We start from the raw sequence: 16,135 nt of genomic DNA, 5'->3' as shown, positions 1-16,135 counted from the left end.
CTGCAGGTGTAGGTGCGTCCGGAGTCGCTGTCTTCAGGAATGATTGGAAGCATGCTGACAGCTGTCTCCCTCTTCCCATCCTCCATTAGTGACTGTAGAAGTGGACCACAACAACACAGCAGCTCAAACACCGGAAATCAGCCCAGTGTTGCACAAAACAAGCCACCGTGTGATCCCACACCTCACCACAGGCCTTACTTTTTCACGTGCCAAGCATTAAAATTGCTCTCCTGTGCTTTGGCATGTCAGGTAAATCACGTATTTTATGATGCAGCAGAGGATATTGTGCTGTTCCCACATTTCTGGGAGTGTTCCCCCGTCAGCGCTCCTTGTTTGTCATCATCTTTTAAATCTATTTACTGCTCAGAAATCAATACTTCTAAGTGAGCAAAAGGTGTAGATTCTCAGGATACGGCTGACTGCTCCCTCACTTTCTCGGTTTCTCACACACACCTGAAGAGACGAGAGAGGAAGGAAAAGACTCCTGCAGCGGCCACATTGACGGGAGTCTTTGTTTTGGGTGGTGGCGGTGAGAGAAGTGTCACACATCTCTGAAAAGCTGAACCTTTTCTCTTGACAGCCGAATCAATGGAGAAGGTCTTTCACTTCCTCCACACACACATAAAGCATTTTTATGCAGGATCAGATCACATCGCTCACTGTCGCCAACGCTCACTAGGAAAGAGCTTTGTCTCTGACCTCAGCATCAATTGGGGAAGATTCTCGGTTTTCCACAACGCCGCCTCACTGGCTACCTCTAAATTAATGCCCATCTCACTCCCCTCCTCCCCACTCCAACCCTAGTACTGCCCTCCTTCCTCTCACTGCAGGCTTTTGCTTCCTTAAACGCGCCGTTTAGCGTCGTTTAGCGTGGTCAGAGAGCATGAAGAATGTGACACTTTCCCAGCCGCGGCTGGCTCCGGCTCTGGCGCATCCCCCCTTTGTGTCTCCACATTGTTGTGGGTGATCTCCTCTGCAGAAGCTCTACTGTATGAAACACTCATGCCTGTCTGAGCTTTGGCATGCTCCAGTTATGCTGTAGTGTGGCTGCATTAGCGAGCGAAGGGGAGGTAGAAGGGAAGGGAGGAGTGGGGGGGTTGTGGAGGAGGAAGAGAAGAAGGTGGGGGGTCAGGCGTGAGTGGAAGTGGGAGGGGGACTGCAGAGGGTGAGAGAACAAATCTTGCAAGGAAAGGGTGGCGATAGATTCATAAAAAACATCTGAGATGAGAAGAAAGACAAGAATGGGAGTAAATAAGTGACTGAGTGTCATAACAAGAGAGAGGAAACGTTGTTGTTTCCGATTGCTGCGCGTTTATCCCCGCCCACTGCTTCCCTCAGCAGCACGGCACTGGTGTTTGTGACTGGATGGGAAGCAGCCGGCTTGGATGGGCTCTTGCTGTACCTTGGAGTAAATGGCAGACTCCATGACCTCGCCGTCTCTGTACCAGGTGATCTCTGCGGCGGGTTTGGCTCCCGAGGCTCGGCAGGTGAGGTTGTGAGGCGTGTGGGCCTTTAGGCGCACAACGGGACCGCCTTCTACCACAGGGTCCGAGGGAGGAACTGTGGAGAAAACACACACACACACACACGCACACCAGTTACAGCACTGGGCGAGCACAGGAATCAGCTGTTGCTCTTTGCTCGGTGTCGGTTAACTAGACGTAGTTTTAGCCACGAGAACAGACCAAGAACAGCTGTTATTTGGGCAGAAAACAGAAACACTCAGCCTTATTTATTTCCTTTCTTCAGACTAACATTATTACTCTATTTGCTCCTACTGTTGCGGAGTGATGTTTCAGCTGAATTGCTTATTTGTTCATTTATTTGCATGGTTTCGCACGCGCCACCGGCAAGCCGAGCGTGCCACCCCTGATGAAGGCGTCTATCTCCCCAACCAATGAGAGCAGGCATGAACATGGGGTTTGTGCTGGCCTTTCTGGCACCCTCCACCGAACCAATTTCACCGCGTGCATCTGAATTGTCAGAGGTCCTTCCGTTGCAGCGGCACGAACACTAATGGAATCCGAGTGCTAGGTGATTTTAATTTCCATGCCGATTCCCCTGACTGCACTCCCACCGTTGACTCCTGTGACTGTGCGGGATTGCTTTGGTCTCATCTGGCCACATTGATTTGCACACACACACACACACACACACACGCACGCACGCACGCACGCACGCACGCACACACACACACACACACACACACACACACACACACACACACACACACTACTGCCCCCTCCTTCCTGTTTGATGCTCATGTTTACACAAACTCTTCCTGGTTTCTCTCGTAAACCGGTGCCGTGCTCCTAACCACGCGGCCCTGTTGGAACCTGTATTTGTGCTAAACGATGACGTTTTTCAGCTCTTGTTCATATAAGCAGCGCTAGAGTTAAACACACGGCTGGTTTACGTCTGAAATGTTTTCCCTCTCAGTTTCTCCTCTTGACAGATGAAATTAGCTGCTGCAGTAATTCATCGACTATTGACAGGACTAATTAATGGAGTGATGTTCCTGTGCAAGCCACCAGATGCCAGCAGTGCTTTGCTGCGTCCCACACGATCTGTCACTCCTGATCCCCGGCACGCTGACTTCACCCCCTCCACTTCTGCGTGAAGATGTAGATCACTCACGTCACGTTAATGTAGAAAACCGCCTCGCGGTTGATAGATGTTATGGCTCACTGTAAAATGTGCTAACTGTGCAGATTTGGACTTTTGAGCGACTATGCAAGTGGTTTGTGACTGCAGCAATCACATTATCCTGGACCCGTACGGTCTTGATTATTGCCACTGAGAGTAGAAGCGTTTCCTTTTCCTTTTGCTCTGCACCCTTTAAAGACATCTTTGTTGGCAAGAAACTGGATTTATAATAACCAGAATCTTTTTATAGGTCAGGTCCAAGTCACACATGTTTCTTAACGTGTCACCCTTGACTCTCACACGAGTGTTTCTAGGTTTTTGCTTGTGTTACAGATGGATTTGTCAGCATGCTTTATGTGCTTTCTGGAGAAGTTTATTTTTTCCCCAGAGCTCAGCCAGACTGCCGGCCTTGGCACCGGGGCCGGCTGCGAGGATCACCAGTGAGATTTGCATCTTACCTTGAACAGTGAGCTTGGCACGGTGGGAGCGGAGCCCCGCCTGTGTAGCTTGACACTCATACACCGCGTCATCCGCCAGCTCTGCTGAATCGATCAGCAAGCTGTGCTCGCCTGATGGCGGGTCGCCCATTAAGGAGTAGCGCGTCCAGCCTGCATGAAGCCAGCACAGAGAACGGAGTTAGATGTGAACAATCCAAACCAACAACACACGCGCTGTGAAAGGCGAATAAGAAATAAACAGACTTGTGCACTGAACAAAGGCAAGGATGTGGAAAAGCTCTTTATGAGACACAAACCAAAAGCCCGTGGCACCTTTCAGAGCCGGGCATTGAGCTATTGTGCTAGCAGAGCAGCGTGAGGCAGGAACGCAACACGTGAGCAGGCTGCTGCATGAGGAGAGTGTCCTTTAAACACAGACACAATAAAAATGAGGTTGCTAAGGTCAAGAGGAAGCCTCTCTGCCTTCTCTCTACTCTGCTACACGTTTAAATGTCAGTGCGTGACAAAAGCCAATTGATTATCCTGCTTCCTACAAGACTCTTAAAATGCTAAGCAACAAATTAAAGTTTGGTGTGTGCAGCAGCAGCCGGTCTGTCAGCAGCGCATTCTTCCCCCGCCATTCATTTGTGTAAAACCTGGTGGCTTTGACAGAGAGGGAGCTGGCGTCTAATGAGACCTGGCATCGATCACAACAACACAGGAAACACACGGGGGGTACCTGGTAGGTCTCGCTCTCCACCCAAGGCGAGACCATCTTTGGTCCACTGCACCATTCCGCTGTAGCCCACGATGACACACGGCAGGGTCACCGACTGACCCGACACCACCACCTGGTCACGGGGCTGCTGGGAGAAGTAGGCCGCTTTGTTGGCTGCTGGGGTTCAAACAGAAAAAGGATCACGTGAACGATGAAGCTACAAAAGCAGCAACCAGACGAGAGGTCAACCGGATCCTCTTCCCGACACCCTTCTGGAGCCACCACCAGCATGCATGAAGGTACATCATGAGTAAGACGCCTCTGCGGTGCCAGATCAAGCTGAACTTTTGCTAGAAAAGCTGCAAAAATTACCATATTATGAGAAAGCACAGGCGGCCATGAGCCGGGCCGCTAATTTTTTTGATGTTGTCATGACACTCGCAGAGAGACTGAGCAAGGCTGACATGTGTGAAACTATTTTTCCCTTCCTAAGTGGAAGAGTCAGCAGCACCTCATAAGTTATTTACCCGTTTCTAAAGACCATATGCTTATAAGCTCACTGACATGGAGCAAACACACTTCTGGGGAGGAAAATCTGCCACTCTTTCACTCCGGCTTTTTTCTCTTTTCTTTGTAAAAATGGATGTTAAACAATCAAAACTCCATTAAAGTTCCCGGGGGAGTCATCCGTTTGAGCCCGCTGAAAGTCAGCGGAGACACCTGCTGCCGTTTCGCTGCTGTGTTTAAGTAAGGCACGCCGTCTCTCTCTGGATTGGCTGGCTTGTCTTCACACGCGCACACACACACACACACACACACACACACACACACACACACACACACACACACACACACACTCACATGCGTGAACGCGGATTTGGGGCTCCGACTGTTTGTGGCACTATGCTAAAGATTGAGAATTACAAATCCCACTGGCAGAGAAAGATGGCAGCACTCCAGAGGAAACAAATCCGCGGGGGAAAGCAGGAGGTGAGCGGGAGAGGCGGGTGGTTGTCTCTGATTTGGGAAAAAGACTTATTAAAAAAACTTCTCCCTTCTGCATCTCTATGTCTTTGTTGCTCGGTGAAGAATAGACGAAGAAAGATAAAGACGATGCCATTCATCCTACCCCCCCCCCCCCCCCCCTTTAACTGCTTCTCTTGGTGGGAGCCCTTAAACAGACAGCCCCCCCCCCTCCCCCCAAAAGGCAAAGAAAGCTTCTGAAAGGAGGGCAACATACGGCGGCCAGAGACGCGCTATTGTCCTCTTGTCCCTCTCTTTTAATAGGCCTCTTCATTTCTAATCAATCCTGCTAAATGCAAGTTTAATAGCTTTTCAATAGCAGCCCCCCCTCCCCAGAGGGGAGACGGGATTTTCTCCCTGTCTCACCCTTTTCTCTTTCCTCTCCTCTTTCCCCCTTTTTTTTCTCAGTTCTCTTTTCTTCCTTTATGAAAGGGGGGCTTCCGAGGTGGTTGGCAGTGTTTATCCTGCACTCAATTACCCACTTCATCTCCGGGTGCTCCATGGACCCAACCTCACCCCTTCTCTCCCTCGGCCTTGGCGCCCTCCCGCCTGTGTCACGCAGCAGCACAATTAAAGCTGCCAAACAGTGAGCTCATCAAGAACGTGAGTTCACTGCAACTCACCACAGTTCTCAGCCCCCCCCCCCCCCCCCCAAATACCAAGACTCACACACATCCATTGTGTTTTCCTCTCCATCTGGCCCAGAGGAGATATTAATTGGTGGCTGATCAGGAAAAACAGAGATACTCTCTCCTTGTGCACCATTTCCTTCTTGAGTTTTAAAAGGCAAATGAGCCGTGGGAGCAAAACAGGTAAACCTGTATGTGTGTCACGCAGTGTGGATCAAAAGAGACCAATTTGAGAGCATCAATGGGAAGTGTAACGTCTTCCAGCTCAGGTTATTAGGCATTTAGCGAAGGCTAGAATTTTCCCGTCATACTTAAAAAACAGAAAAACGCAGTTTTCACAGCCTGCCTGCCTTTTATGAGCCTCCTCTCTTGCAGCGGTGAGTTGGGTTTTTCCTCTGTGCTTGCAACAGAGCAAACATTGATTGCAATTAAGTACCTTGCCCAGAATATCTAAATGTTTACAATGGGCAATAATTCACTGCATTGGCTGATTGTTCAGATGGATTATATGCATTGAACTGTTTCTCTTTACCTCACCCACGTCCAATTTTTCACGCTCACAAATGGCAATTAACGCCACGCGCGTGCACACTTATATATACACCGCCGTGCAAATAAAAACTACAGGGCAAGTAGAGAATGTTTTCACGCCATATAAGTGATTCATGGCTCTCCAGATGCCTTATTGAAAGTGCTGAACAGAACATCTCCACTGGCTAATGACTCATGCCTGATTCCTTTAATTCCTCCTTGCTGAATTAGACGATTGTGTGACGGTGTATTAGCAGCTTAATCACATGAATGTGTTCCTGACGTGGAGAGAGGAGGAACACAACCAGACAAAGAATTAGTGAAGAAGAAGTCGAAAGCTGTGGGTGTGAAGAGGCTTGTTCTCTGTGCTGCAGTGTCACACACCCGTACTCGGGTGCATAAACACACATGTGCACGCGCGCACACACACACACACACACACACCACAGTTTTAAGCAGAGGTGTGACATTGTGGCATCATCATGTCATCTCCATGTCATGTTTTTGTTCTGCTCAGCAACTGAACCGGGTTCATTCACTGTGCTGACTGAAATCACCTGGTTTTGTTGCTGAGCAGAACAAGAACATGACATGGAGATGACTTGGTGACGCCACGATGTCACACCTCTGGTTTTAAGTGTTTTTCTTCACCAGACTAAACGAAGAGCTCGTATCTTGGCTGCAACTGAGTCACATTTGAGAAAAAAAAGAGTTCGATCTCCTTGAAATTCAACCATTCCTCCTGCTTGTTTACTGGACAGGCTCTCCCGTGCAGGTAGAGCGGCGTGAATGTCGTAGTCTCAGATAACACTCGGACTTTCTAGACTCGGAGCAAAGTGGAAGTTTGGTGTTTGAAACCGGGTTTCATCCATTCCACAGCAGGTTAACTCAGAACACACAGTGATCCGAGCAGAAATATTCATCTGTTAGTTGTGCTACAAATACCCACAGAGCTCTTAGTGAATACAACTCTAATGTAAAATTAACAAACGCGTAAATCTGTGATTTACGTCAGCCACTGACATAATTCAGTGTTTTTTTTTAAATGACAACAATCCCCGTTGGTGTTTGATGCTTGAGTAGGCTCCTCAGTGTTCGGATAGGATGTTCATTTTTTATAACCTACTTGGAACGCTGCTTCAAAAGATCCAAGCTGTTGCTTTAACGTATGCAAGTCCTCTCCAATAAAGAATGTGCAACATTTACCTGCTTCATGTGTAATGTGCTCACTTTTTATCCTCTGAGTAACGAGACTGGATCACATTCAGAGGGTAGCATCTATACAAATCAGAGTTTCTCTGATGCTGTGTGTGTGTGTGTGTGTGCGCGTGTGTGTGCGTGTGTGGGTACGTGTGTGTGCGTGCGTGTGTGTGTGTGTGTGTGTGTGTGTGCATGCGTGCGTGTGCGTGCTTGTGTGTGTGTGCGCGCGCGCGTGTGTGTGTGTGTGTGCGTGCATGCGTGTGCGTGCTTGTGTGTGTGCGCGCGCGTGTGTGTGTGTGCGCGTGCATGCGTGTGTGTCAAGGGCGTCATTTTGTTTTCAGAATTGCTGGGGACAATAACCATACACTTGGGTGGGGTTTAAAAATTGCTGGGGACAATAAAGTAGGCTAGCACAGGGGTCGGCACCCCGCGGCTCTGGAGCCGCATGCGGCTCTTCCATCCATCTGATGCGGCTCTCTGTTTGTAAAATAATGAATGGATATTTAAATAAAATGCTTTATATTTTACTGCATTAATTTTACATCTGTATGCCAATTCTAAATGTAAAGATTGTCTGCGTAAACCTGAACAGGTCCAACCCGGTCTTACTGTGAGACCGGGTTGGCGCGTCACGCTTGTGCGTAATCATAGGCGCTTTATGAGCTGAAGACGATGTGAGATTCTGGGATTCTCCTCAGACGGCTCCTGGATGTGTCGCCACATTGGAGACAGGAACAAGCGCTATTCAGCCAAAGTTTCATAATCAGGGAACATTTTCTAAGTGACAAGTCTCTCTGAGAGACCGGGTTTGGAAAACACTCGCTTCAGTGGGAGGAACCTTCCGCATGCGCTCTGGTTCTCTGGGTGGCTCTGGGGTTAAACAAGTTTAATTGTTTCTTGTTGCAACAATCTTCACAGGAAGGCAAAACAGTTAAACGGCAGGTTACAGATATTTCCATTTGACTGTTTATTTTGACAGATGAACTCAAGGATGTTGCTTGGTTTGAAAGAATCACCCCGACGCACACTGATGCGCATGGATGAGCTGACATTTTAATCGTTAACGCACATCGCGGAGGTAAAATATTCCCATCAGAACATCAGAGCTTTATACTGGACACTGTGTTCAGCGCGGCTCGGAGCGCCCACGGTGGACAGTGGGATGAAGATCTGAGGGGTTCGCAGCGCAGTGCAGAACCACGGCGCATGCGATAAGATTTCCTCCCACTGAAACAGTCTGGAAACCCGGTCTCTCTGAGGGATGTGTCACTTGGAAAAATGTTCTTTTTATGAAATTATGAAACTTTGGTTGAACAGCGCTTGTTCCCGTCTCTAATATGGAGACGCATGACGCGTAGAGACATTTAATCACGCACAAAGTTTATGTGGAGCAGAAGCGGTCGGGCCACGGCAGGTGAAATGTTCCTAGCCTACATGAAGTGTAACTGTTTAATTGTAACATTAATATGTTACTGGACACGCTGGTCTGGTTGGTTAGACCAGTGTTTGAAGTGGAAAACACACACACACACACACACACACACACACACACACACCAATTAAAATAATGCTGACAGCGTGGACTAGAAGACAGGTGATGGTTTACGTGTTTAAATGATGATCAGGCTGCTGTAAAATGTAATCTCCATCCACATCCAGACACAATTATCCTCTATTCTTTCTCTAGACTATTTGCTCTGCTCTTGTCTGGGCTGACGTCGCTGATGGTGCGCGCGGCGCGCCTAACGACTGTGATGCACATTTTACGCATTTGGAGAGGTGGGCTGGATGCTTTGCGTTTACTGGAAGATGGTCCACTTAACGCACGGGTGTAGACTACATATTAATGACAAATGAATGTAAATTAAATTGTGAGTTTTTACTTCATATTTTATAAATAAAAAGGACGGGGGAACACATTTATGACGTCTTTTTAAACGAAATTTTCTAGCGCGACCTGCCTGCTTCACTTAAGTCGCTGCTTATTAAGGTCCGTCCAAAATTACTGTGGGAAATGGGTAATAATGGCTATTTGATGGGAATAGGTTGCCGACCCCTGGATAAGATCTGAGCTGGTAAAACAAAAATCCTCATCAGCAGGCGTTTTTGAAAGTGGGGGGGACACAGCTGCCAATCACAAATTTTGCCGGGGACATGTCCCTGGCGTCCCCGGTTAAAATGACGCCTATGGTGTGTGTGTGTGTGTGTGTGCGGGCGTGTGTGTGTGTGCAGGAGGACAAGGCGGTGTTAATGGGGAGAATACAACTTATCAGGCGCAGTAGAGTGTGTGTGTGTGTGCGCGTGCGTGCGTGCGTGTGTGTGTGTGTGTGTGTGTGTGTGTGTGTGTGTGTGTGTGTGCAGGAGGACAAGGCGGTGTTAATAGGGAGAATACAACTTATCAGGCGCAGTAGAGTGTGTGTAGCGGGTGCTATGACACAGTGACACGGTCACATGGTTGGAGTTAAGTGCAAAGCAGTCTCCCAGACCTGACCTCCACCTACTAAAGCGCTTTACGGCTGACCCTGTGCTCTTTCACTCTTTCATTTGAACTGATAGGAATACGCTCACATTAGGAGGGGGGATCAGGACGGGATGGACAGATGTCAGCAGTGATCCGTCCACTGATGGACACCTGCCTTGATGGATGCAGACTGAAGCTGTGGTTCACCAGCTCGGACGCTGCGAGCTGAAGACGATAACAGCACGGAGGACAGCCTTTAGATAGGACGTGATGCTGAAGCACACGGTGTGTTTAAGTCTCCACAGTAACCATCTGACACAAGAAGCTTCAGCCGAAGCTGAAGGTTGATTTCTCAGGAAGGCAGGTCCTTCAGATGAAACGCTCATACGAGCTCTTTGTTCATGTTTCGCTCCGAGCTTGAACTGGATACGCTGTAGAGACAGGTTAAGTGTAGCTGAGCATTTGTACTTCACGTCCTCATTCCTTTCCAGAGCAGCAAGGGCAGCCATTACCGTGTGGGGCTCATATATTTTAGCGCTATCTACTTGACTGTTCAATTTTCTTTTTGCTGTGAAAACTTAAAATGCTTTAAAAATCCCAGAATAAGGACTTGAACTTTTGCCCTGCTGGGCAAGCGCAGATGCGGCTGATGTGGGCTTTCCACGACATAAGCAGCAGAGAAAAAAGGGCAAAAATAAAACTCATTGCAGAACAAGGCAATTGGCAAGAAAAAGTGTCAAGCTTGGAATAAACAGCCTCTTCCCCAAATGCCATCCATTGTGCCGTGTCTAGATAAGGCGTCTAAATCGGGCTGGAAAATGAGAACTCCATTTCTCTCTGCATGGAATTATTATCCCGTTGTTTAGAGTCGAGCTCTTTTGTCTTCAGCTCCCTTTGCGAGTGTGTGTGTTTGTGTGTGTGTGTGTGTGTGTGTGTGTGTGTGTGTGTGTGTGTGTGTGTGTGTGTGTGTGTGTGTGTGTGTGTGTGTGTGTACAAAGCAGACCGTAGTGCTTGAACCAAAGAGTCCCAGAGGGGATGCTGCACCCATCTCATGTTTGATCGGGCTACTAAGCTCATTAGCGTGACTCCTACAGAACTTCTGAGAGCTTGAAGGAGGCTAACAACAGATCCCACCCACCAGCTTGTGGCAGGATGGATCCCAACACATGAGCTACATGTGTGAGGACCTCTGTGTGTGTTTTGTCTAGCCTGGGCCATCACAAACAGCTTTGGCTTGTGTCTTCGCAGATGGTCTTGTCTCTAATGTTGCCCATGCAGACTCACTTTCTATCCTTCCTGTCCCACGTTGGATTCCAGCTGCCCTCCCACCCACCCGTTCGCACTATCTTTTCTTCCATTCTGCCTTTTTGTCCCAAATTGCAGTCTAACAGCTTTTTAAAAGCTGTTTTGCCAGAGTATAATCCTCCTAGCCTCCCATTTCAGCCTTTATTCTATTGTGAAATCTTGGCTCAGGCCTATAGGCTCTTTTTAGAGAGTGGACCCCCCCCCCCCCCCCACACACACACACACACACACACACAGCATTCCTGCATCTAACAATCCAGCACCATCCTCTCATCCGTCTGCTCAATGCTCGTATGTCTGCAGTCATTGATGCATGATCCCTAAAAATCAATGCAGTTCCCTGTATGAGAGTTATATAAGGTGTTACTAATTGTTGATTTTCTCCTTCGGTTGCTCTTCCTGCCATCACCGACTCTGTCAGCTGCAGTAGCGGTTTTAGGCACGGGCAGACAGGGCAGTTGCCCGGGGCGGCATTTTTTCATGACACAAAAGGGGCGCACAAGCGCTGAGTAAAAAAAAAAAAAAAAAGGAAATCTGCGCCTCACCGAGGTTTTCTATTATCTGTCATATGACAGTGTCTGGATTGGAAACAGCAAGTTGGCGCCCCCTTCAGCTGCAGGCGCTCCGTGCACCGTGTGTGTGTATGAAGAAGAGGAAGGGGAGGGGTGCGGCGGGGGAATTCACCTCTGGTGGGTCCAAATGAATTGAGAGGGTAGGGGCTGAATCAACTGTATCAACATGGCTAAAGTCGATCACATCTTGATGTTCTTCCACATTTCATTCATAATATCATAAACACAGGCCTATCATTCTTTCAGGTGTTTCTGAATTGTGTGAAATGGCCGAATAAAAAAAGGAAAAACAAAACGATTTTGTGGTCACCCCCCCATCAAGGTCAAATTGTTTAGTCCTGACTAAAGGAAACTTATTGAGTCAAGAGCCAAACAGAAGAGATGAACATAAAAAGGCTAAAACCAACAGGTGCCCGATTCAGGAATAAAAAAGAAAAAAAGTGAAGAAAGATAAAGGTATGTTCGCTCTCATGATGAATGTTTTCAATTTTTTGAACCACTTAACTGGGATTTTAACGGTTAAATTCTGTCAACTAGTTGCTAACAGAGCTAATAGGCTGAAATATTGAAACGAATATTCAAATGGTTTGAATAAATTCCTTGAATCGTTTTTTACTGATTCAAACTAGGATTTGTTAAATGCTCGCTGCAGCCCGTGGCCTGCCTGAACAACAACAAACACATGTTGATCAAGTTCACATAATAATAAATAAATCAACTCTACAAGCAGAAGAAAACTCCCCAGTCACCACTAACTATCCTGTTTATTTATTGCAGATGGCTGCACTGATTATTTTTTACCTGGTTTGTTCTGTAAAAGTTGGCATTTTTGGTAGTCTACAGTTTTTTATGTCAGTTTAAATTACAATTTCAGAGGCAATTGTAAAATATTATGGATCATGATAAAGATCTATTGGAGATCTACCCCAACTTTTGGACTGCTCTGCCAGTCACTGTGGCTCAAGCTGAGAGGAGCTTTTCAAAACTTGATCAAGTCATACCTGAGGTCACCTATGTTTCAGGGGCGGCTCACTAACCTGGCTCTGATTAGTATCAATCACTCAGTAGGGGAGCAGATTTCATATGATGACATTATTGATGATGTTGCATCAAGGTTAGGTTTTAATTTTAGTTTGTGTTTTCTGTTGTAAGTGCAGTGCTGTATAGTGATTATCTTTAGTTTGTTATGTGTGAAATATTTTTGCTATTTAGAATATTTATTATATATTATGTGCATATATTCTTAATATTTAGTTAGTTTAGTTGTTTTTGTATATTTGATTCTATATATTTTGATACAGTATATAATGTATAGTGCTTTACATTCTGACAACTTCATAGTAATTAATGTAAATATGTGCAACTTAGAAAAATGAATGTTCAGTAGTCGTTCTAATAAAACATGCCTGTTTGTAGAAAACGTGTGTGTTCGTGCAGGTGGGGTGGTGTGGTGGTGGTGGTGGGGGCGGTTGGGGGGGCGCTCAAAGGGGGCCTCGCCCAGGGAGTAATTCCATGTAGAACCGCCACTGGTCAGCTGTCACCTCCTCCCAAACTCTCCCCAGAACTTTCTCTCTCTCCTCACCCTTTCCTCTTTTCTAAGCCTTGCTACCCTGTGTCCTTTGCTGCCGCTCCACCGTGGCGTGAAAATCACAGGGGTTTGTGTCAGGCTGTCAACACAACACTCGAGAAAGCAGGTTAAGGGGAGCCGCAGAATAAAGGAGGAGGGAGAGAGCTACATGTCGGAACGGCAAGGTAAAAACGGGAAGAAAGTGGGCTTCTGTCAGCATCCAACTGCAAAGCAGCAACTCTGGGAGGGGGTAGATTGATGGAACGGTGTAATCAGTCTGCCTGCAAGGCCGTCACCGTGAGGCTTTCCCCCCTGCTGGGACAGGGTGCCGCACACATCAGGGCAGCGCTGAGGCAGATCGCATGGGCGAGCAGCGGCAGAGTAGCTGCACCAGCAGCTGAAGTGGATGGTGTAATAGAGTGGAACGCATTAAAGAGGAGGGGAAAAGTACGGCAAACGGGAGAGGAGGCTGTGGCGCGGAGAGAGCTGCTGTGACATATGTATGTGTGAAGGATTCACAGCGTGCACACACTGCCCCTCATACGTGCACACTCGCGGTTCTGTAACTTGAGGGCTTCTAGTGGGCAGAAGCATCTCTGAGTATATAATTCCAGCGTGGCTTTTAAACCGTTTCCCTGCTCTGCAGCCCTGAGCCGGAGGAGCTGAGAGCTGACTCCGAGCGGACAGATAGCAAGTGACGGGCTGGCTGGCAGGAGGACAGGAAACAAAAAAAAAAAAAAAAAAAAAAAAGAGGGAGAAGAAGGGGAAGGAGTCTGTGGTGGTATGAAATTGTCTGTACACATCAGCGGGCTGTGTTGACAAGATGTTGATTGAGCTAGTCTTGTCATTTCGTCCCCCCCCCCCCCCCCCCCCCCCGGTGTTTTTCACTGCAAGACAGCTGCTGGCTGGATCTGTGTCACGGTTTCAGCCCTTCTCCCCCTCACTCTCTCTCTCCCTCTCCCGTTTTCTGTCCCTCCCTCTTCTCTTTTTACCAGTGTTTGGATGGAAGGACTTCCAGTGTAATTTTCTGTGCTTTTAATCATTATCTTGCTGTGTTTTCAAAAGCTGGGGTTAGTGTATGCATGACAGCTGACACGGCGGATGAAACAGTAATGTGCACAACATGTGGCAGAGAGAGAGAGAGGGGGAGAGGGAGCGAGGACTGGAGTAGGGAGATCCCAGCTGCAGACACAAGTAAACAAAACATGTGAATATACTAATAAATGATGGATTAAAAAATCCATAAAACAATGAAGAGACAATATTAAAACTGCCTTTTCCAAAAATGCTTTGGAAATGAAAACAAAGACTTTCTCAGCACAGTTTCTGAGCTGGGACTCGGAGCCTGGTGCTCTGGGGTATCAATTAATTTAGTCAAGGGATTTGTGGCTTGCTCCTCCTAATTGAGCCCAGTGGAGACCCCCTTGGCTCTTCGCGATAGGAAGCAGTGCATGTCATAATTAATACCTTTTTCCCCCTTTATTATTATTATTTTTAATGAGGGTGGTATTGCTGTAAATGTATGCATCTCATTAGAGTGAAAGGGCCACCAACGCCATTGTTCACTAGTGCTGTGTGTGCTGCTGCTGCACTGAGATGAATAAGAGACAACCTCATTGGGAGGCAGCACTGGCGCACTCAAGTCAAAGAAAGCTGTGTGCTTTTGTATATGTGTGTGTATGTGTTTGAGTATAAAAACACAGCTAGCTCAACGACAGTCTCATTAGCGTTGCCTAATATGTGTGCTTTTTAAAGCTTAGAGGTTAATGCCCGACTTGCCTCCATCTCATTGGCTTTCTCTTTAATATTCCTGCATAATTCTTGTTTTTATCGGAAGAGCCTCTTCACAGAAAGCAGCTGAGCTGTGTTTGGTGAACTCTGCATCCAACAGAAACACAAAGGCTCACAAATACTTCTAATTAAAACTGTTTGAAATCGGTTTCTCGTCATGCCCCTCCCCCAAGCTCGCGCTACGTTACCGAGCATGTTTCAGAACTTTCCTGTCAGCCTCCATCTTTGTGTCCTGGAGCTTTGTTGGGGTATTTTAGCCATTTTGAAGTGAGTTTCCACATAAGAATTAAAAACTAGGTTCTGCATACTGAAACACATTAGTTGAAAAATGCTTGTCTGTCATAGAAATGTGGTTATGCCTTCTGTCTGGTGTTGAACTTGGACCGACCCATCTGCCCCAGTCACAGGTTCCAGTTCCTCACCTCCACTTAACCACAAAACGACTGTGTCTCTTAAAACTCACGAGTGTGAAACCAGAGAGCGGTTTCCTGACGAGTGAACAAGAGAAAATGACCATAAATGCAATCGACTGGACAAATGACGCAATTGAGAAACCACTGTAGGGAGGATGTAACTGCGGTTCTCGCTCTTGTTTGTTGGAAGTCACTCACTGAGGACCCAATGAGTGACCATCCCCTTACTGCAGTAGGAAAGTAAACTAATCTAATTTATAAAGACACTCAGTGTGACTGCATGCACATCTAAGTCGAGCTGAGGCAGCCATTGAGCTAATACCATAACCAGAACGAAAGCCTTTATCCTAGTTTACATGTCCGGTAGAAAACCCAGTTATTGAATGAAGAGCGTTGGACTCCGCGACAGTAGGTGGCGATGTGCACCCATTCATGTCAGCTTGCTTCCGGTAAGCCTATGAACACAAATAGTAAACACATGCTGGTGGGAGTGAAGCAGAGATGCACGATGGCTGAAGGAATGGACGACTACAACGTTGTAGTACATTTGGTATGTACTGTACTGTTTGATGGTGTTACACGTGTTATCCGAAGACCACGTTCATGCTTTCATCACTTCCTGAAGGGGGAGTCCCCGGATGGTCATAGCTCGGCTAAGCTGGGACGTCTTTTACATGCAGAGAACTTGGCTTTCTAACCGCGTTATCTGCGTACCTTAGCCCAATCATTAGTATACCAGTTCAGTTCTACTTCAGTAAAACGAAGGCAATACTTCAGTTTTCTGTCGCCATACATTTAACCCTCCCACTGTCTTTATGGGTGACCCATGGGTCCACGTGGCA

General features: G+C 47.2%; 1 protein-coding gene across 2 annotated transcripts in view; it reads right to left on the bottom strand.

The window, feature by feature from the left end:
• The window catches only part of kirrel3l (kirre like nephrin family adhesion molecule 3, like), a 43,242-nt gene that overhangs the window by 11,310 nt on the left and 15,797 nt on the right, over window positions 1-16,135 (bottom strand). For both annotated transcript variants that reach the window (XM_015948978.3, XM_015948979.3), the window contains exons 2-5: window positions 3,823-3,978; window positions 3,105-3,254; window positions 1,403-1,560; window positions 1-92 (exon numbers count right to left, since the gene is read on the bottom strand). The exon at window positions 1-92 is cut by the window's left edge and continues 59 nt beyond it. In XM_015948978.3, coding sequence (XP_015804464.3) covers window positions 1-92; window positions 1,403-1,560; window positions 3,105-3,254; window positions 3,823-3,978 — 556 coding nt within the window. The remainder of the gene's footprint in view (window positions 93-1,402; window positions 1,561-3,104; window positions 3,255-3,822; window positions 3,979-16,135) is intronic.

Source organism: Nothobranchius furzeri, chromosome 5 (assembly GCF_043380555.1).
Source record: "Nothobranchius furzeri strain GRZ-AD chromosome 5, NfurGRZ-RIMD1, whole genome shotgun sequence".
In the NCBI taxonomy this organism is placed as follows: domain Eukaryota; kingdom Metazoa; phylum Chordata; class Actinopteri; order Cyprinodontiformes; family Nothobranchiidae; genus Nothobranchius; species Nothobranchius furzeri.
The sequence above is the reverse complement of the archived record's forward strand: the minus strand, read 5'-3'. Positions and strand labels throughout refer to the sequence as shown.